General features: G+C 41.7%; 1 protein-coding gene across 1 annotated transcript; it reads right to left on the bottom strand.

Moving 5' to 3' along the window:
• Positions 1-2,140: 2,140 nt before the first annotated feature.
• Positions 2,141-22,620, bottom strand: LOC306983658 (uncharacterized protein; the record flags this gene model as incomplete). The annotated part of the gene is made up of 24 exons (XM_079584213.1): positions 2,141-2,591; positions 2,754-2,817; positions 2,925-2,984; positions 3,240-3,281; positions 3,475-4,836; positions 7,806-7,976; positions 8,071-8,216; positions 8,476-8,670; positions 8,792-8,928; positions 9,055-9,122; positions 9,335-9,435; positions 9,670-9,687; positions 10,048-10,398; positions 11,816-11,974; positions 12,076-12,222; positions 12,484-12,639; positions 12,750-12,902; positions 13,206-13,352; positions 13,644-13,790; positions 14,001-14,147; positions 14,295-14,453; positions 14,555-14,701; positions 22,152-22,304; positions 22,584-22,620. The coding sequence occupies 24 exons, from the start codon at positions 22,618-22,620 to the stop codon at positions 2,509-2,511; spliced, it is 4,350 nt and encodes a 1,449-aa protein (XP_079440339.1). The 3' UTR covers positions 2,141-2,508.
• Between the last annotated feature and the right edge of the window lie 39 nt (positions 22,621-22,659).

Here is a 22,659-nt window from a genome sequence, read left to right as displayed (position 1 = left end):
GCCCTGGCGATTTATGTATATGAATATCTCTCGCCTATGTCTGTATGCTGCGGCAACGCGTTTTACATTTATACAAAATTAAGGATAATTTTTGGCTTCAGTATTCTTGTGGAAAAGGATTTTCCCCCTAGCGTAGTCTTACTACGCAGTACTCGTTCCTCTCTCTAGAGAGAACCGAGGTTACGTCAGTAACCGAGTACGTTTATATGCACATTTTATATGAAACTGCATTCTTAAAAATGGCATGTAGATAAAACTAATAAAATAATTCACATTACTGCATATTTAAAATAGAGTTATCTCTCTTTCCTCCACTTTCCAGTCTGCTTTTAAACCACTCTCCAGTTAAGGAAAGAAACATTTTTATCAGTTTTTGACCCAGCAGTTTAAATTAGCAGTTCACTTGAAGAAGTAAAAAGGAGTTGCTTAAAGTAACACTATGTTACTTTTCTTTTTTTTGCTCTCGGGGTCCCCCTACAGTTGGGAAACAGTATTGTCCTCTACTACTGTCGTAAACTCTGTCATACATGCACGTGCATTTGTTGACAACCATGATAGCCCAGAACACTGTAGGAGGAGTTCACATGCAGGTGTTTTGCCTGCGTCGCGTGTGAAATGTCTTCATCCCAGGTACAGTGGCATATATTTCAGCAAGTCATGTGAATATAATTTCATGGGTTTTATTTTTTTTCAAACGACAAATGATCGCGATGCTCACGTTTACAAGCCAGCGTCATTATAGTAGCCTAGTCTATTGGTTACCGTTTTACTGAATCTATATGATACTTCAATGCAATGTTTGAGTGGTAGATATAATAACCATATATCGTCAATATTATAATATCAAGCTACCATAGATGAATCTGCAAATTTTACAAATCGATTTGCATTATAGCCTGAGGCAAGACAAATAAACAAATATCACAGACATGTTAGGTATCCTAAAATATTATTTTGTACATCTTATATATTTACTTGCAAGATTGTAGCCCCTACCAAACTTGTACACGCCCTTTAGACATAGGCTTTCATTTGATATTTGAAAGTCCGCATCGGTCGAGCATAGGGTTGCCACCTTTGATTTGTGAAAAACCGGGACACAGATTTTTTTTTTTTTGTGGTCTGAGTCTGAGTTGTAGGTTGTAAATAGTATTTTCTTTAACACTGGTGGCTCATCCAACTTTGCTGTGTTATCCTCATAGACAGTGGTTATCCTCCTCGTCCGTCTCTCTCCCCATTTCACACAATAGATGTAAATAGACAGTTTTTAAAAAGCTAGCTAGCAACTAAACTCACACTGTATCATCTTGGATGTGTGTTGATGCGCGCGCGTGACCGACCGACCGACCGACAGCACAGGTAGTTACTAGGCGATAAGTTGAGCTTCCAATCAAATAAAAGTAAACGCCTGGCATTGGCCAATCCACTGTTTTACCCGTTTTTACCATGGTTTTACCCGTTTACGGACACAGGATTGGATGTACTGTACACAACTATGAAGAAAACACAGTAACAGTAGACGGAAACGGTTTAATTTGAAACCAGGAAATTCTACTTTAGAAGTACATTTTCACAAAAAAACGGGACAATTCGTGTCCCGGGAAAGAATATGAATTTTCTGGGACTGTCGCTCAAAAAAGAGAATAATCCCTGGAAAACCGGGACGGGTGGCATCGGGCACCCCTCCTCCTCATTCAGCTCACGCCAGCGAGGAAACGCTGGCCCAATGTTGATCCTCGTTCTGCCTTTAATACGATCACTTTCTCGTTTCCTCTTTTTGCTTTCCTCCGACAAAACCTTTGCTTTCTTGCTTTTCTGTCTGCTTCGGCCATGACTATAACATTTGGCAAACAAACGCAAGTTTGGCTCGCACGTCCGATTTTAAGGAAGTGGGGGTGGTGGTGGAAGTGACGTATATGCCGTAAAGCAGTCGAATTTTGTAGTTCTCTTTGTTCGCCGGTTACTACCCGAAACCCGAAGTTTAAAAGTACGATTAAAAACGCTACAGACCCCGTCAGGCTATGGCAGACGTTTCATTCAACCTATTGTAAGTCGATGTACCATCACAAGAGACTTGGAAATATATTATTAAGGTTGAAAAGTTACCTGGTGCTGCTTTAAGAAAGCTACCCGAGTAAATACAATATAAAGTGGCATTTAATTATTAGTAATTATTGGTCAAAAGTAACATTTGTAAATTTTGGAAACATTTTTTATTTATCATATACAAAGCAGAAAACCAGGATGTAATTAAACCAACTGGACAACAACTCACACATATAAAATGTCTAATATAAAACAAAATCACATAAACTTACTTGATTTGAGAAAAATTACCCTGATTTTTCAAGTTCATAACTCTAAACACTGCATTTACAGTATATTACACAATGAAGCAAAAAGTTTTATTGTAACCTTATCATTAGACTAATGATCTTAGAACATGGAAACATTTCTTCCACCAAACACAAACACACTGCAGTGGAAGAAACACTTTTAGAGTGTGTTTTAAGAGTTAATAATGGCATATGAGCTATTGGAGCTGTTTGTAACTGCTGAGGAAGTGTTGGCTTCAGACACGTTGTACACATCTGCAAATAGTTAGATGTATATTACTCACATAACTATTGTCTTTACATTCATTCATTTAGCAGTAACATTTATCCAAGTGACAATAATATCAATATGAATTATTCATCTGAATTAAAATATATTTAAAAATATTCGTTTTTAGATTTATGCCATCTACTCACTCCTCCGTCGCATCCTTTGAAAGAAATTGACCCCAGATGTGGATGATGGTCCTGCACTGGTGCTCTGTGAGTCAAATAACGTAAATATATTTTAACAATGATTAGAATTTGAACATTAGATAAAGTCCAGAGTTCGTACACAAGTGTGTGGTGCTTTAGAATGGCATTTACCTGGGTACGGCTGGAACTGAGATTCTGTAGTGGTAGCTTTACTGCTAGTGACTCACGAACCTGCAACAAAAAAGATCTCTACTTTACATCCAGAAATCGTATCTTCATCCAAAAGGATACAAAAGCACCTGGTGCTATCTCTGTTAGGGTCTCAGTTATCAATTGTTATGTAAATGCCTATTAATACAATTAATAGTTAACCCTATTAACCCTCAAACCGGGGGATAATGGTAGATTAGATTAAATCCAGCATTAGAAATTTAAGTGACTTTACTTAAGCTCTTACAGTAAAAAGCAAAAGAAGTAAACTCATACCTTGCTGTCTAAAAGCGTTCCAAACACCAAAATAAATAATCCCTATGAAAGGAAGTGTTACAAATACAGGTATTAGTTACGATACGGTTCAATTTTAAATCCATTGAAAAAAAAAAAAAAAAAAAAAAAAAACATGGACATACATACATTATAAATCATTATGTGCAACATTAGTAGATTGTACAAATTGGAAATGTAACCGTAATATAAAATTGATAGAGATAGAAAGTGATACCTGCAGTGAATTGAGGAGTGCAAACACCACATGAATGCCTTCGTCACGGGACACCATGGTTCCAATTCCAAATCCCCATGTTAGACCAAAGATAGGAGTCAATATGGCCACACATCGGGCAATGACCACCAGCGCATGTTTCTCATCCGGTTGAGTTGTGGCACCAACTCCTCTCCTCAACATCTTATACAGAACCACAATCAAAACCACAAGGTTTATGGCTACAATAGTGAGAGCTGGAATCACAAATGCCAGCAGGGCCCTAGATTCATTCCAGTTCAACCAGCATGCTAATTGTTTCGTGATATATCTCTCATGTCCAGCTGTCGATGCAACAGTAATGACCGCTATGAGCAAAGGTGCACCATAACCGACTATGAAGCCAATTGCCATCATTCTGACCCTTGACATTTGGGAAAAGACCATGACTGTACGGTAAAAGAGCAACAGCGCTGAAATTAACATCCAGAAGAAAAGAGCCAGGTAAAAAAAGTGCATGAAGAAAACCGCTGGACTGCAGCGACCCACTGATGTCGGTTGCTCTTGATCTGCGACTGCGGCTCCAATGATAAAACAGATGTTTGCGATCAGCAGGGACACGGCAATGTTGACTATGGACACATGTCGCATGTAGGATGTGTCATTTCTTGTCATTGACTTCCATACGATAATCTCAATAATGAGGCACAAAATCAAGCTGGCCATTGAAATAGTTACACCAATGTAAGTTATATAGGCTAAGGCTTTGTTATCAAGGGGAAACGGTGACATTAGGATTGAAAAAGAGGTTGTGTGGTTGCATTCACATGTAATCTTGCCAGGTTTGTTCACTAAGGGTTTATCTTCACATCCAGTGGAATCCCATGCGTTAAGACTGAAGTTCCAAAAGACACAATGAGGTTTTTTCAAAGACTGATCAGTAATGTCAAATGCAAAAGAAATGTTGTTAAGTGTTACCTTATTATCAACCTTAACAACAACCACATCTCCATTGATGCGCACATCTGAATTCCTACTGTCATTACTAGTAGTACGATTAGGTAGGACATTGTCAAGAGTTGAGAAGATTATGATGGTTATGGTAGTCACATTAGGAACCTGTGGTATGACAATCTCTGTAGTTGAGTTTGGCAGTGTTGATGTTATACTGAATGAGTTATTAATTGTAGTTCTGTTCAGCTGAATGGATGTTTCATTAAATGCAAACTCATCTTTGAGACGGTCACTTATCTTCTCAATAGCGTTCAGTAGTCGAATGCTGGTGTTGCCTGTGGTGTTTCCTGTGGTGTTTCCTTTGTTCAATTTGTCCCATGTATCTTTGACATTAACTGATACAATGATGTTCACTGTTTTAAGGAAATTCTGAAAATGTAATATACATTTTGTTTTAATATGATGAAGTTTAGCCCATAAAATGTGGAATATTGATGTATAAGCTATTTGGATAATCTAACAGGACACAACATACAAAACTATTTGATCTAATGTAAAACAAAATATGATCAGCCACATTTTAATAAATAATTTCACAAAATAATAATTAATATAATATAATAAACCAGTTTAATCCATGATTGTAATGTATAGTTTTCTTTTGGGTTCATGTTTCATGTTACAGTCATGTTTCCTGTCTTGTCATGTGATCCTGCCATGTGCTTCCCTAGCCTCTTGTGTCATGTTGTCATTCGTTGTCTAATCATGTTCACATGTGTGTCTTGTTTAGTCACTAGTCCTTGTGTATTTAAGCCATGTTTACCATGTGACAACTCTGCAGTTTCTCGTCTCTTGCACCTTTGACAAGGTGAGCGGACTATAGAAAATTATGTTGAGGACTTTTGTAAACTTTGTTACAAGGTGGATTTTAATGACGTGGATTTAAAAGACATTTCCCATCATTGGTTTAAAGGGGTCATGACATGAGAAACCAAATTTGCCTTGATCTTTTGGTATATAAGAGGTCTTTGTACCATTAAAACGTCCTGCAAGTTTCATAGCTTAAGACGTCCTCCCCATTATAAACGAATCATTTATTTAATCAAGCTCTAAATACAGCTCGTTCTGGATCCATGGTAAGAAGTGACGTCACGGTACGAAGTGACGTATCAGCGTTTGCATATAGACCGCCTCCAGCACAAGACAACTACACTTTAAGCGCAAGGCAACTACGCTCATTTCGTATCATTGTCGCGCGCTGCCACTAGTGTTCAGTCGACGGACAGCGAGTGGGTCTGTGTACAGGGAAATTACGATGCCGCAGATGTGCTGTTCCTGGCTGTGGACAAACAACATCTTTGAATACGCTGCGAAAGATCCAGTCGTCAGGGAAACATGGATGCACTTTATTTTTTGCGGACGTCTCAGTCACGGCAGTGTTAGTTTAAGCGTTTGTTCTATACATTTGAAGGATGACTGATGCTGGCTTTGCCAGAAAACTGTTGCTCAAAGATAAGTCCGTGCCGACTATTCTGGGCTCAACAACGACGACGCAAACTGTAAGTAATGTATTTAAAACTTTAAACTACTTTTTAAATACGCTGAATCCGCAAATGTTCTGGCTGGGGGCGTTAATAATTGATGCATAGGCACTGACGTTAGCCAATCATAACAGTGGGCGTTAACACTGAACTCTTAAAGGGGAAACACCCCCAAAACAGACTGTTTGAATCAGAGGATGAGAAACAGGGTGGAAAAAGGTCATAAATCACTACATTTTAAAAGTTTTTTGTAAAAAAAACTATAGTAATACTATAATTGCACCTAAGGGAACATAATAATAAAATAAAAAAAAACATGTCATGACCCCTTTAAATTAACCTATTTGCTTTTGACTGCATGGGGGAAAATTAATTTTTCCCTAGCACAATATATAGACTATGCCCTTCTGTTGAGCGGCTCATCATTTACTGTGGGTTTTGCGAATGAGTATCCTGTTCGTCCTGTTCCCCTGCACGGGCCTGGCCCATCATCCCTCCCCCCTCCGCTCCACCCCTCTCCTGGACTTTCTTTTGGGTAGTTTTGGTTTTGTTGGGTGTCGGTTTCCGCCTATAGAGTACATCATCCTTGTAATTCAAGTTCCTGTTTGCCATGTGCTTCCCTTGTTTGTGTCATGTTCTAGTCATGTGATCCTGCCATGTGCTCCCCTCATCATGTGTTCTATGTTGTCATGTTCTCATTGGTTTATAGGCCATTATCACGCTGATACGCATTACTTCCGCATTCAGTGATCTTTGTGCACTGCCACTTCCGGTGAATCACTCTGGCGAATCATTGATTGACAACCCTAAGTTTATTTATACTGCATCCCTGGTAAATTTACCCAAAATATTTTTTTCTGACTTAAATCGACTAACTGAACAACATTCCATCACAGCCCGCTCCAAAGTGGACAAGGGATACAGTTTCTTTTCCGAGAACTTAATCTACGACAAGTTGATTGGCTACTAGCTACATACATATTACACATAACATAAGCTAGGTAGGTTAGCTTATGCTAACGTCAGTTTGGCGTCAGCTCAGATGTTTGTATGGTTATAAGGTGTTTATCCCGCTGAGTTCGACAAACTAGCAGGTGCCTTTTGCTCGTTTTTTTTTTTTTCACATAGCAGCAAAATAGACTTATATATATATATATATATATATATATATATATATATATATATAATTATTATTATTATTATAATATTATTATATATTAATATTATTATTATTATATATATATATATATTTTTTTTTTTTTTTTACTTTCATAAACTAAAAAAATGTGCTACAAGTATTTAACTAGTAAACTAACAGTAGTAGTGGAGCGGCTAAGTGTTTATGTTTGGCAGAATCGTTCAGTTTATGATACAAGCGTGAAAATTGGCATTAGCAGTCTCCATGGGTCACTTGACAAGAAAATTGTCAATTTTGATTATATCACTTAGCCGCTCCACTATAGGCTATACCTATAATTTCATTTGTAGTATAGCTGCAGTACAAATTAAAAACTTAGTTGTCTACTCAAAGATTACTACTGTTATAGCCTACTTAACTATGTGTGTACAATAAAAATGGGCCAATTTAGTCCAAAGTAGTATATAGCACATATTAGTTTACTTACTAGTATACTTAGTGTACTTGAACTGTACATTACTTAAGTATACTGTACTTAAAATAGAAGAATACTTGTTTTTTTTTGTAAGGGTTGGCTATTGCACAACACAATTAGACCTACTTTATTGTATTGAATCACCACTAGTTTATCTTAATAGACATTATCTTGTTAAATTCAATAAGCACACAAAGACAATACATTAAATTCTACAGAAAAGCTAGAATGTGAATATACAAACCTCCATCTCTGGCTTTTTGATTGAAGCATTTTGTGACAAATCAGAAATTGTAAAGAGTATATCCACAATTGCTTGGACAGTAGCAGGAGACTGTGTTATGTTAACACTATTCAGTGCTGTGATACTACTGAGGTTAGCCATAAATTCTGGAATCTCCTCCACAAGCAAGGACTAAATTGCAAAAATACACAAAAATAAAATATTAGAAATAACAAATGGACAAATGATTTTACCGGTAAATAGATATACAGGATCAATAGATTACCTTAACTTTGCTTTTAATTGTGTCAATAACTTCAAGTACACAGTTGTCCTGTACTTCACAAATCACAATGATGCGTTGTTTAATAACAATGTTTTGCCATTGAATGTACGGTATTGTATTTGTTTGTATGATGCATGAGTATCGACCTGCATGGGGGAACAATCATAATAAACAATTATTAATTATAAACATAATACCTTGTAAACGTCCTGGAAGTGTAGATTCATTTTGATTGTTTGACCTATGTCATATATCATCTTATGCTATAGTATATCAGTGCTAATATACTTCAATAAAACTGTAAAGTTTTACAGTAGTCTGCTTTTTAAAACAGGACTGACAGAAATCAGGCACTTTGCCATGTAAGATATCAGACTAGACAAAAATAAACTCCACGTCACTCACCACTGTCACTTTCACTTGTGTTTTTCACAGTGAGAGTGCTATTGTTGTTTGAAATTATGTATCTTGTGTTGTCCAGTGCAGGATCTTTGTTATTCACTATCCATTTTATTGGTCCTTTTGCAAAGTCTGGGGGTATACAATTCAGGTCCAGCTTTTGCAAAGGATATAATTCATCTGTTGTGAAGTCCTTTTGTTCTGAAAAGAAAAACCATACAACTCATATCACCCAACAATGAACAAAAAAAACAACAATATAACAAATATGATGGAACTAAGAAATGTGAAGGGTTTCAGATTAGGCATTGACTACCCTTACCACTCCGAGCAAAAGCATCTGCAGCTAAAATGAATCCTTGTGCTCTTAGAGAGTCAGAAATATCTGTGTGTGCTGCTGTAAAATCAAGGTTGTTGGATGTTGCATTTATTGTGTAGTCTACTATAACACTACCAGACCTGTGGAGCAAAACACAGACCACATCAATATGAATACACTGTAATAACATTGGATTTGTTTGAAAAAGTAGTGAATAAATGGAAATGTTGAGCGAAAAAAGTAAACATTTTAATGGTAGATCATACCTGAATCCATAGACTTTTGTAGAACCAGAATTGTAGCCTGTTAGCTTATTAGAATAACTTGTGTCAATCTGTAAAAATCAAAAGAACCCTATGACTGTTTCTGACCGTTAAGAGGTGGTTGGAAAAAAAATACACACATAAATAATTAAAAAGTAACTAAATTGAATGTTATGACTTGAAATCCAAGCTGTATTTATAGTATTAAAGTATCAAAAATCAAATGCTCATTTTCATAAATTACACAAACATTTCATGAAATATAAAAACATGGAATACTCACTGCTGTCTCAATTTTTCCAGATACATTTTTGTAAGTATCACTATTACGGTCATTAAGAACGGTGTCAAAAGTCTTATTTAATGTCATTGACATTCCAATAACTGTAAAACAAGCGCACATTTATGTGCATTGCATCAACAGGTTTTAGCAACAATCCTAAATCCTTAAAACAATACTAATACTAAAATAATAATACTACCCAGTTACTAAGGGTATGGGAGATGAACAATTTTATATCCATTATACCAATTTTGTGCCTCTGCTAACACAAAATATCATCTTAATCCAGACATCATTTATTTTTGTGGAATATTTGGAATTTATATTTACAGTACCTGTCGTGCTGTTGTTGACTGTTTAATAAAAAATAATATTATTACAATAAAAATATTAATATAATTTTTCCTGCATGAAACCAAACAGTTAAAAAGCAAAGGATTTATTTATCTATCTATAATTTGTTTTCCTAAACATGAAAGCAATAAATTAATTTGATTTATTTATGTCTTAATATTTCTAGAAGCCAAACATGTGAAATAATCTGATATGACTTGGTTTTCAATATTTATGTTGTCACTGGCATAATATCTGTTAAAAGAGCTTACAGTCAGTGTCAATTTAATCAACAGGTTTCAGCAACAATTCTCAAAACTAATACAAATGTTCACCATCATCATACAGTTGTGCTATATATCAGAATCTGATGGTCATACCTGTTGTTGCCATTGTTATTCTTGTTGGTGTTAATGGGGTTGTTGATAGAGTTGGAATTAATGGTGTTGGTGTTAATGTTGTTGTTGTTGATGGAGTTGATAATGGTGTTGTTGGTGTTGTTGTTGATGGTGTTGTTGTTGGTGTTGGTGTTATTTTTGATGGTGTTGTTGTTGTTGGTGTTGTTGATGATGGTGTTGGTGTTGTTGTTGATGGTGTTGTTGATGATGGTGTTGTTGATGGTGTTGTTGTTGATGGTGTTGTTGTTGTTGTTGTTGTTGTTGGTGGTGTTGTTGATGATGATGTTGTTGTTGTTGATGATGATGGTGGTGGTGTTGTTGTTGTTGTTAACTCTAAAACAGACGAGAGTGGAAAATGATCATTAAAAAATGATTTCATTTGTACAGTTGGAATCTGGACCACATACAGATGGACTGACCAAACATTCATTTATATCTATGGAGGGAAAAAAAGAGAAAGATTACAAAACTATAATTATTTACTGGTTTAAATTAGACAAACACCTGTAGCCATATATACCTGTAGCCCGAAACGGGCGTGGCTTAGGGCTATATATTTCGCTCACAGGCTTATGAACTCTGATTTTTAATCCTTCAGCGAAGAGCACCTCATCGCTGATCCGAGCAGAGAAGCGGCGCCGTCGAGAGAGCACATCAGCGGGAGAAGTCACGACAAGCTGCTGGCACCGCCGCCTTCGTCGCCTTCCAGCTGCGCGTTCCGGCGCTAATATCCTTTCACTGTGTTGAGTGTGTGTGAGGTCGCCGGCGCGACTCACACTTTTTTCTCTTTTGTATCTAGAGCGGCGTCTTCTTCGAGATGCCTCTCTGCGGTTCGTGCAAACGAACCACGCTCAGCGACGGGGACCGCCACGTGATTTGCGCTTCCTGCCTGGGCGAGGAACACGCGGCTATCGCCCTCGCGGATGGCGGCTGCCATCACTGCGAACTACTGCCTCTGGCGACTCTGCGGACTCGCCTGGCGTCGTTCCAGGAGCCCGTGTTCTCCGCTGTTGTGCCGCGCCGTAAAAAGCGCCGTGCACAGCGGAACCCCCAACCTCCGTCAAGCCGTCAAAGTTCGCCGGCGCGCCCGCGAACTGTGTCTCCGGCTTCCTCATGCGCGAGCTCATGCGCGTTCTCACTCAAGCCACGGCGAGCCTTGGCCTTGAGTGGGTTTCGTCCGAGCAGCCGGCTAAAAACCGACTGGATGGCTATTTTCTGCCCGGGGAGAAGTCGACACCTGTCTCAAAGCCCGCCCCCTTCCTTCCTGAGCTTCACGAGGAGATCGCGAGAGCTTGGACTTCCCAGTTTTCTACGAGGACGAGGTCATCTGTTTCCCTAGCGTTCTCCGAGGTCGACGACGCTAAAAACAGAGGCTACCTTTCCCTCCCGCCGGTCGAAGAGCCTATCGCGGCCCACTTATGCCCACCCTCCGCTGGACGACGGGCTAAGATGGCGCTGCCTTCAAAGGCTTGCCGCACGACGTCATCCCTGCTCCGTCGCGCTTTTTTTGTTACAATTGTATTATTTTGTGTATTGATGGGATAATTTATTTAGTAAATTATTTTTGTATCTTATCCAAAAACTTAATAAAAATGACAGAAATTATCCTGACAGTTTAAATGAAATAGAGTTGTTGTTATATAATGACAAAAGCAATAGTGAACCAGATACATAAACATTAAAATTCAATAATGATTATTTTTATTTATGTATTTATTTGTTTACATGCTTTGTTTCAACAATGTCTCACCTCTCTGGCAAAGTGGACCCTCTGAAGGGAGAGCTTGAATACATCCACAAGTGCCTCCCACGATCTCATCACACTCATGATAGGCCCTGCAGGTGTCATTGGGCCAAACATGACGCTCCTCACACTTGCACTCATATTGTGTTCCATTTAACCCACACACTGTAATAGAATAGGATTTATTAATCTGTGTTCAAACTGTCAATTTGTCCTAATACTGAACTCATCTTAGTATGTGACATGATGGAACATTCTGCTCTCACCAGTAGTCATGTCGATATCTGTGATATTTAAGCTGTTGCTCAGAGTCAAAGGCAGGCTGATATTTCTGATGAGATCTCGTAAGTAGTTCACCAGGAACAAGTCAAAGAATCTGACATCAATGTCAATCATGTACTTAGAAGGCAGCACTGCAAAAAAAAAAAAAAAAAAAACAGAGCCAGAAGCAGGATGAGCCGGACAATTAGCAATAAAAAAAACTTTTTTTTTTTAAATGACCTTTGTAGCCTGTTGTGTATAATTTAAAAGAACATTAATGTGTTGTTAATATAATTATTTGCAATCAAAAACAAGCACATAATCAGTCCGTCAATCCAGTAGCAAAGCAGAAAAACTGAAATTAATAAAAGGGATAAAACTGATGTTGTCGTAGAATGATGCCAGTGTCTGACCTCGACAGAACTGTCCATCCGCTGGAAGGCCATTGATACATGTACATGATCCATCAGTGATGACATCACAGGCCTCGTATGAGTGACACGTGTCATTTGGCCAAACAAACAGACCCTCACATTTACACTGATACTGCGTTTGGTTCAATGAACACACTGAAAAGCAGAAGAAGAGTCCAAACAATAAATAATTTTTGTCAGTATTCAGGATGTACAGAGTTTAATCTTAGCTATTTAACATTACAAAGCAGAGACAGAGCTCGTACCAGTAGTTATGTTGATTTCTGTGATGTTAGTTCTGTCACTGAGTATGTAGGGCAAATTAAAAGACATCAGAAGGGTCCTCAGCTGATCAGTGACGCTACTATCCACACTATTGATCTGGATTTCAATCAGATATTCAGTCAAAGGTAGAGTCACTGTAGAAAAAAAGATTTTAAAAAAGAAATCATGACAATGCCTTTTACCTACAAATACAATAATCAAAGTTCACAAAAGAAAATTATTAACAGACAATGATTTTTTCAGGCCAATAGGATTTCATGTAACAGTTTTTTTTAAACAACTTGATTATGTATTTAAGCAGCTTTTATCATGGATGAAAACAGAAATGACAGAAACACAAAACAAACCATATAATAGATTGAATTGATATTTCTGTCAAATCTACATACAATATAAATTAAATACAACATGATGAAGTATATTTTCTACATGCTTACCATTGCATGGGTTACTGGTACTGACTGGTTGATTCATATTTGTTTCAGTAAACCCAATTAAGCAGGAACAGTTGTAACTCCCGATTGAGTTGATGCAACAAGAGTTTGGACCACAGAACTCTGATGTCTTTAGACATTCATTCACATCTATATTACAAGACGATATGAAAAGTTATTATTGTTATCAGGAACACTGAAATATGAATGTCACTTTAATTCAAATCTATGTTTTCTTATGTTTTGGTAACTATAAAAAGAGGACGAATCAAATGTAGTATGCAACAGTTTAAAAAAAATAACCTAATTGCTTTCAATTGTTAATTAAACAACAAACAGTGTTAAATATGATTTTATTTCAAATAAAATAAAAAGTCTAAAAAACTACACTAGGTTATTTTCCAAAATTAGACTATATATAGACATGATTATAGGATTTACCTCTACATGTGTCATTGATGCTGATAGTGAGATTTGAGTTTGTTACAGTGAATCCATCCAAACATGAGCAATTGTAACTTCCTATTTCATTTGTACAGTTGGAATCTGGACCACATACAGATGGACTGACCAGACATTCATTTATATCTATGGAGGGAAAAAAAGAAAAATAACAAAACTATAATTTTTTACTGGTTTAAATTTGACAAACATCTAAAACCATGGGTGATGTTACTCCTCAAACAGGAACAGCTAAAACTCACACTAGTAATCACACAAACTGTAAAGATACAACAGCTCTGTACTCTCAAATTTATGAGATAAAAATAGAAAACAAAATCAGTTGATAATACTCACCCTGACATGAGTTGTTGCGGCTCACAGGACTGTCTTTATTGGAGGTATTAAATCCACTCCAGCATGAACACATGTGACTCCCAATGATGTTGATACAATCTGAGTATTGACCACAAACTGACACTGCATCTTCACATTCATTGATGTCTGGGGAAAAAAAGGAGTGAGAAGCTATTGACATTTTTTTACGATTTCTAAACCACCAAAACGTGTCAAGTGTCACTGAGTAAAATCCTACTGGTCATGTTACCACAATTACAATCAGTACATTTGTGATCTAATGTGTTTTCTCACCTCTCTGGCAAAGCGGACCCTCTGAAGGGAGAGCTTGAATACATCCACAAGTGCCTCCCACAATCTCATCACACTCATGATAGGCCCTGCAGGTGTCATTGGGCCAAACATGACGCTCCTCACACTTGCACTCATATTGTGTTCCATTTAACCCACACACTGTAATAGAATAGGATTTATTAATCTGTGTTCAAACTGTCAATTTGTCCTAATACTGAACTCATCTTAGTATGTGACATTATGAAACATTCAGCTCTCACCAGTAGTCATGTCGATATCTGTGATATTTATGCTGTTGCTCAGAGTCAAAGGCAGGCTGATATTTCTGATGAGATCTCGTAAGTAGTTCACCAGGAACAAGTCAAAGAATCTGACATCAATGTCAATCATGTACTTAGAAGGCAGCACTGCAAGAACAAACAGAAGCAGGTTGAGTTGTTGTGTACTGTGAAAATTCATATTTTTATGATGAAAACGTACTCGGTTACTAACGTAACCTCGGTTCTCTCTAGGAGAGGGAACGAGTACTGCGTCGAAGCGACGCTACGGGAAAGATATTTCTTTTTCGAGATTGAAGCCTAAAAATTCATCCTTAATTTTGTAAAATACGTAAAACGCTTTTCTGTAGCATACAACCTTAGGCGGAGCAAAACGCGCGCCCATTGGCTGCTCCGCCAGAAAAGCACAGCCTATGCGAGGCCAGTGACGCCGACCAATGAGGGCGCCTCACGCCCTCTGCGTCACCTCCCGCCGAAACGGGCGTGGTCCAGTGCCCGGTTGCATAAAGCACCTTAAGTTTTTCCCTTAAGTATGACACTTAAGGGGCGATTTCCCCTTACCTAAGAGAATAAATTAAGGGTGTTGCATATAATCTCTTAAACGATTCTCTTAGGTAAGGGAAACATATAAGTGTTTCACGACAGCGATCCTGGATTCACGTTATAAAAGTCTGTTGTTGCCATAGATACGCAAAACACTAACACAAGCGGGAAAGAGCCCCCGCAACCCGGTGAACCACTCTGCTGACAGACGATTTATGAATGTGGAAAACATCTCCCATTATCGTCTGAAAACTCCCAGTTGCAAAAAAACGCAGTACTATAAGCAGTTGTAACACCGCAGGTAAAGAGTGGTTGCGATCTGTGACACGGTCAAGGTCGCCGTCTAATTTGTTAGTGATGTCAAATATTGCGCGTCGATCAAAACGGTATTCATGCAACAATAGGGTTCTCCCTATCCCTAAAAATTCTTCTTAGCACATAATTATCTTCAGCTGGTTCCATAAATTCAGCCATGTCGTCTTATTTTTTGTCCGCGTTACTCTTAAGGTTACGATTTCCAAACCTTAAGTTATACTTAGGGAAATGACCGTTAAGGGGTTTTATGCAACATTTAACGCTTTTTAAGGGATTATTTAAGTGAAAAAACAGCATTTAAGGGAAATTCTAAGTGTTTATGACGTTTCACTTAAAAAAACAGTTAAGTAACACTTAAGGGTATTTTTCTGCAACACCCTTAGGTTTAAGGGAAACATAAGGGCGAACTTAAGGGAAATTTTCACTTAAGGTGCTTTATGCAACCGGGCACAGGCCTATAAATACGAGCATAGCTGTCTCCACTCTGATTTTCGTCACTGAAGCGACACAGTGTGGGCACGCACGGCCTGAGACGCAGTACTCGTTCCCTCTCCTAGAGAGAACCGAGGTTACGTTAGTAACCGAGTACGTTCTCTTACGTAGAGTTCTCTCCTACTGCGTCGAAGCAACGCTACGTGAACCCTTGTAACACGCCGTGCGTGCTCTTGGACCGACACAGACACCCGAGGGCGCTCGCGCCCTGGCATACAAGCGCCTACACCAAGAGTTATATATATAGGGAGAGTGGCTAGGATTAGCATCATCCCTTTATAATAGTGCCCCTAAAGGCATAATAACATATATATGTAAATATAGATATATATGAGGGTTCATAGCATGCTCATGGGACACATTGTCAGTGAGTGATGCTTAAACATTGGAGTGACCTGGACCGCAGCGCAGGGCAGGAACACTATACACAGTCTTCTAGACCGAGAGCAGTTTAGCCTGCAATGCAGGAACCTCTAGGTTATAGAACCTTATAAATGTAGACGGAGAGGCCCAGCCTGCCGCCATACAGATATCTTGTAACGAGATTCCGCTATACCAAGCCCACGAAGAGGCCATGCCTCTCGTAGAATGTGCTCTGATGCCCAGAGGGCATTGCAAACCTCTAGATGCGTAGGCTAGCGCAATGGCGTCCACTACCCATCGAGACAGACTCTGTTTCGTCACAGCTCGCCCTTTAGAGCGTCCACTGAACGAAACAAAGAGCTGCTCCGTCTGTCGAAAAACAGCGGAGCGGGACACATAAGCTCTTAATGCCCTGACCGGGCAAAGGGAGCTATTTCCGTCCTCAGAGGCCGGCAGAGCCGACAGGGAGATGACCTGAGCCCTGAACGGTGTGTTGAGGGACTTAGGTACGTACCCATGCTTCGGTTTCAACACGACTACAGAGTCGTTAGGCCCGAACTCCATACAAGAGGCTCTGACTGAGAGCGCTTGCAAATCCCCCACACGCTTCACTGAAGCGAGAGCCAAAAGAAACACGGTCTTGAAAGACAGGTGCTTCATGTCAACTGAGTGAATAGGCACGAAAGGGGCCCCTTTCATAGCGTTCAACACTGTAGAAAGGTCCCAAACGGGGACTGAAGGAGGCCTTGGAGGATTTAACCGCCTGGCTCCTCTAAGGAAACGGACCACCAGGTCGTTTCTGCCCAGTGAACGGCCAAGCGTTGGATTAACGAACGCTGATATGGCTGCCACATAGACTTTGAGCGTGGATGGGGTTCTTCCCTTATCCAATAGCTCCTGCAGGAAGGAGAGAATCTCCATTTCCCCGCACTGAAGTGGTGACAGACCTCGGTCTGAACACCAACCAGAGAACACCGACCATTTGGAAGCGTAGAGCCGTCTAGTAGACGGGGCCCTAGCCTGCTCGATCGTGTCTAACACTCCTCTAGGGAGGTAAGTGGGTACCCGTTTATGGCCCACACATGTAGGGACCATAGATCCGGGCGAGGATGCAAAATCGAGCCCATGGCCTGCGAGAGGAGGTCCCTTCTCACTGGTATCGGCCACGGGGCAGTACTCTTCAGCCGCATCAAAACTGGGAACCAAGGTTGATTCGTCCAGTATGGTGCTTCAAGAAGCACTGAGCATCCGCTTTTCCTGATTCGCTCCAGCACTTGGGGCAGGAGTGAGACAGGGGGAAAAGCATAGAGCGGACGGCGGGGCCAGACACTGGCCAGCGCGTTCGTGCTCTTTGAGAAGAATTCCGGGCAGTGAGCGTTCTCCTGGTTTGCAAACAGGTCTTTTTCCGCTCTGCCAAACGTTTTCCACAACAGACGCACTGTCTGTGTGTGTAGAGACCACTCTCCCGTAGGAACATTGTTCCGTGAGAGTCTGTCTGGTCCTACGTTCAGATGACCAGGCACATGCATTGCTCTCAGCGAGCGCAGGTTGTGCTGGGCCCACACCAGTATGCGTTCCGTCAACCTGAAGAGGTTCCGGGATCTCACGCCACCCTGGTGGTTTATATAGGCTACTACCGACGTGTTGTCCGAACGGACCAGGACGTGGTGTCCCTTTATCCAAGGACGAAAACGCCTCAGCGCTAAGTCCACTGCCATCATTTCTAGGCAGTTTATGTGCGGTAGTTCGACTCGTTCCGCCCACTGGCCAAAGAACGGTCTGCCTTCGAGCAGTGCTCCCCAGCCTGAGGTGGACGCGTCCGTGGACACCACCTTCAGGCTCTAGGAAGTCCCCAGGCTTACACCTGACCGGTACCAGTCTGACGCTCTCCATGGTGTCAGGGCTGAAATGCATTCCTGATTGACCGATAACGAACGTGAACCCATGCTCGGCGCGGTACGCGCGCTTTCAGCCAGAACTGCAGTGAGGCCATGAGGCCTAGCATTTTTTGAAATCTCCTGAGCGGCACTATATGACCGCTGTGGAAGGATTTCGCCATCTGCAGGGTGTTTCGCCTGCGCTGTGATGACAGCCGTGCTGTCATAGACAGCGAGTTCAGTTCCAGTCCCAAAAGGAGATCCTTTGACTGGGAAACAGTGAACTTTTTTCTCCCAATTGACTCTCAGACCTAAGTGCTCGAGGTGATCGAGTATTAGGGTCTTGTGGCGAATGAGTTCTGGAGGCGATTGAGCTAGAATCAGCCAATCGTCCAAATAATTCAGAATTCTGTCTCAGAGTCTCAGGGGTGCCAGCGCCGCGTCCATGCACACTGTAAATGTACGAGGTGCTAGAGACAGGCCGAATGGCAGGACTGTGTACTGATATGCCCGGCCCTCGAAGGCGAATCTCAAAAATCGCCTGTGACGTGACGCAATTTGTATGTGAAAATACGCGTCTTTCAGATCTATTGCCATAAACCAGTCTCCTCGGCGAATCTGCGCGAGGATTTTTCTGGTCGTGAGCATTCTGAACTTTCGCTTTGTTAGCGCTTTGTTCAGATGCCTCAGATCTAAAATGGGTCTGAGACCCCGTCTTTCTTCGGTACCAGGAAATATCTGCTGTACAAACCCCCTTCGCTCTGAGCTTGAGATAAAGGCTCTATGGCCCCTTTGCTCAATAGCTTCGCTATTTCGGCTCGAAGTAGATGTGCTACTTCTGTTTTTACCGTGGTTTCGACTCTCTCCGTGTGACGGGGAGGGCGTAGATAAAACTGTAGCGAATAGCCTCTTTTTATAGTCTCTAGCACCCATTCTGAGACCCCGGGAAGTCTTTCCCATGCATCTGCACGCGTGACTAGGGGTTGAATGTAATCTGGGCCCTGGTCGCGAAATGGCGGCGACACGAGAGCAACCGTGTGCTGTAACATGGACGCCGTGGCGTCTGAGATGGGGGGCATGCTTAACACAGTGTGCATCCCGCGCGCGCTCGACTCTCTGAGTTGAGAGAGAGAGCGCACGGGGCGAGCCCCGTAGGGCTCGTTATATTTGTGAATAAATGTGGGCGCGTGGTAGCGGGCACATTTACAACACCGGGAATACTGTGTTTGTGAACTGACTGACCGTTCGTTGGTTTCGTTTTTACAGAAACCGCGGAACGTGCAGTGTGTAGTGGTTGTGGGCACTGGACAGTGGGCACGCTCACTACATGTAAAGCACAATCGACATGAGTCGATTTTATGTGTGCAGACCCTGTGTTGTACGGGGCTGTGCTTGCACGGGTTGAAAAACCGGGCTCTGGTCGCGAAATGGCGGCGACACGAGAGCAGTCGTGTGCTGTAACATGGGCGCCATTGCAGCGTGATGCGGGGGCGCGCTTAATCGAGCGGGCAGCCCGCGCGCGCTCAGCTCTCTCAGCTGAGAGAGAGAGAGCGCGGTGCGAGCCCCGTACGGCTCGGCATGTTTGAGAATAAATGTGGGTGCGTGAACGCGGGTACATTTATAGCACTGGGGAGTACTGTCTATTAGAACTGACTGACCGTGCATCGGTTTCGTTTTATAGAAACCGTGTGACATGTAGCTTGTAGTGATTGTGGGCACTTGAAAGCGGGCACGCTCACTACATATGATGCACAACCGACATGAGTCGATTTTATGTGTGCAAGCCCTGTATTGTGTGGGGCTGTGCTTGTGTGTACGAATGGGCACTGGGTCGTGGGCATACAGTTACACACATTACATCATCGGCCGTGGCCGGGACACCGTGTAGCACAGAGAGTACTGTCTATCAGAACCGACTGACCGTGCATTCGTTTCGTTTTTACAGAAAACCTTGGGACATGCAGTGTGTAGTGATTGTGGGCACTGAAAAGCGGGCACGTTCACTAACTTACATGTGATGCACAATCGACATGAGTCGATTTTATGTGTGCAAGCCATGTATTGTGTAGGGCTGTGCTTGTGTGTACGAATGGGCACTGGGTCGTGGGCATTACGGATACACACATCACACCATCGGCCGTGGCCGGGACACCAGAAAATACATTTTCAGATTTACCTGGGGCGTCGTGAAAACGGCGTTTGTGTGCAGGCAAACGGGCATTGATGCCGATTTGGTGACTGCAAAATACACTGGCACGGTCGCGTATGTTGGGACTGTGCGAGCGAGACATTTTAGTGAAATCCGGCCGCGGCGGGATTTTAACACTGTAGCTTTCCTCGAAGCAGAAGTGCGTATCCTGGCTGAAAACGGGGCTTTCCGGGACTCCGCGATTTCTTCGTGAATTCAGGAAGAAAAAGGCGCGGGTCGTGAGGACAGTAACGTACGTTCCTCTGCAGAAAAACAGCCATCCAGCCGGTAAGCGCATCGATGCTGGTCTTTCTCCGTCGACGCTCATGAGCGGCGGGGGAGGGGAGATCCTCGGAGCTCGCCCATCCCTCGCTACCCGAAGCGAGGAGAGAACAGCAGTCGTCCTCCACAGACGCGGCTTCACCTTCCTCGTCCATGACGGACGCGGCGGCACACAGCGGCCCTTGTCCGTCGATCAGAGAGTCCAGCGAAGCGGGCGGAGAAGCTGGCGGCAGCAGCGGCGAGCACCTCGTGGTGGAGGGAGGTTCCGGGCTCCGCTGAGCACGGCGCTTTTCACGGCGCGGCACTACAGCGGGCGGAAAGATGCAGCTTCAGTAAATGAACGCCAGGCGAGTCCGCAGAGTCACCGTAGGCATCAAATCACAGTGATGGCAGCCGTCATCGACGAGAGCTGAAGCTGCGTGATCCTCACAGGCAGGAAACACAAGCACGTGGTCCCCGTCGCTGAGCGGGGCTCTACACGAGCCACAGGAGGTGCGAGGCATCTTGAAAAAGACGCTCGGCTCTTTTAGTGGTGGAAAAACTGTGTGACGCGACGGCGAACACACACACAAAACACACACACATAATGTAAAGGATATTCCACGCCGGAGAAGCGCAGCAGGGAACGGCGGCTGAAGGCGGCGATGACCAGCGGCTTCAGGTAAGAGGCGCGTCCTGCTGAGGTGCTTGTTTCAGACGGCTGTGGTGGCTCGAATCCGGTCCTACGATGCGTGTAGCTTCGTGAAGAATAGAAAATCAGAGTGGAGACAGCTATGCTCGTATTTATAGGCCTGGACCACGCCCGTTTCGGCGGGAGGTGACGCAGAGGGCGCGAGGCGCCCTCATTGGTCGGCGTCACTGGCCTCGCATAGGCTGTGCTTTTCTGGCGGAGCAGCCAATGGGCGCGCGTTTTGCTCCGCCTAAGGTTTTATGCTACAGAAAAGCGTTTTACATATTTTACAAAATTAAGGATTAATTTTTAGGCTTCAATCTCGAAAAAGAAATATCTTTCCCGTAGCGTCGCTTCGACGCAGTAGGAGAGAACTCTACGTAAGAGAACTCCATATAATAGACCATGTACCTTACAGTTATTTGCAAGAAAAATAAAATAATATTACTAATAATACATACAAACATAATCAGTCTGAAATCCCAGTATCAATTCGCAGTTAAATCAAAGCAGAAAAAGAACCAGAACAAATTAATAAAAGGGATAAAACTGATGTTGTCGTAGAATAATGCCAGTGTCTCACCTCGACAGAACTGTCCATCCGCTGGAAGGCCATTGATACATGTACATGATCCATCAGTGATGACATCACAGGCCTCGTATGAGTGACACGTGTCATTTGGCCAAACAAACAGACCCTCACATTTACACTGATACTGAGTTTGGTTCAATGAACACACTGAAAAGCAGAAGAAGAGTCCAAACATCAAATAATCTATGTCAGTATTCATGATGTACAGAGTTTATTCTTAGATATTTAACATTACAAAGCAGAGACAGAGCTTGTACCAGTAGTTATGTTGATTTCTGTGATGTTAGTGCTGTCACTGAGTATGTAGGGCAAATTAAAAGACATCAGAAGGGTCCTCAGCTGATCAGTGACGCTACTATCCACACTATTGATCTGGATTTCAATCAGATATTCAGTCAAAGGTAGAGTCACTGTAGAAAAAAAGATTTAAAAAAAGAAATCATGACAATGCCTTTTACCTACAAATACAATAATCAAAGTTCACAAAAGAAAATTATTAACAGACAATGATTTTTTCAGGCCAATAGGATTTCATGATTATGTATTTAAGCAGCTTTTATCATGGATGAAAACAGAAATGACAGAAACACACAACAAACCATATAATAGATTGAATTGATATTTCTGTCAAATCTACATACAATATAAATTAAATACAACATGATGAAGTATATTTTCTACATGCTTACCATTGCATGGGTTACTGGTACTGACTGGTTGATTCATATTTGTTTCAGTAAACCCAATTAAGCAGGAACAGTTGTA

Source organism: Phoxinus phoxinus, assembly GCF_949152265.1.
Source record: "Phoxinus phoxinus genome assembly, chromosome: 16".
NCBI classification, from domain to species: domain Eukaryota; kingdom Metazoa; phylum Chordata; class Actinopteri; order Cypriniformes; family Leuciscidae; genus Phoxinus; species Phoxinus phoxinus.
The sequence above is the reverse complement of the archived record's forward strand: the minus strand, read 5'-3'. Positions and strand labels throughout refer to the sequence as shown.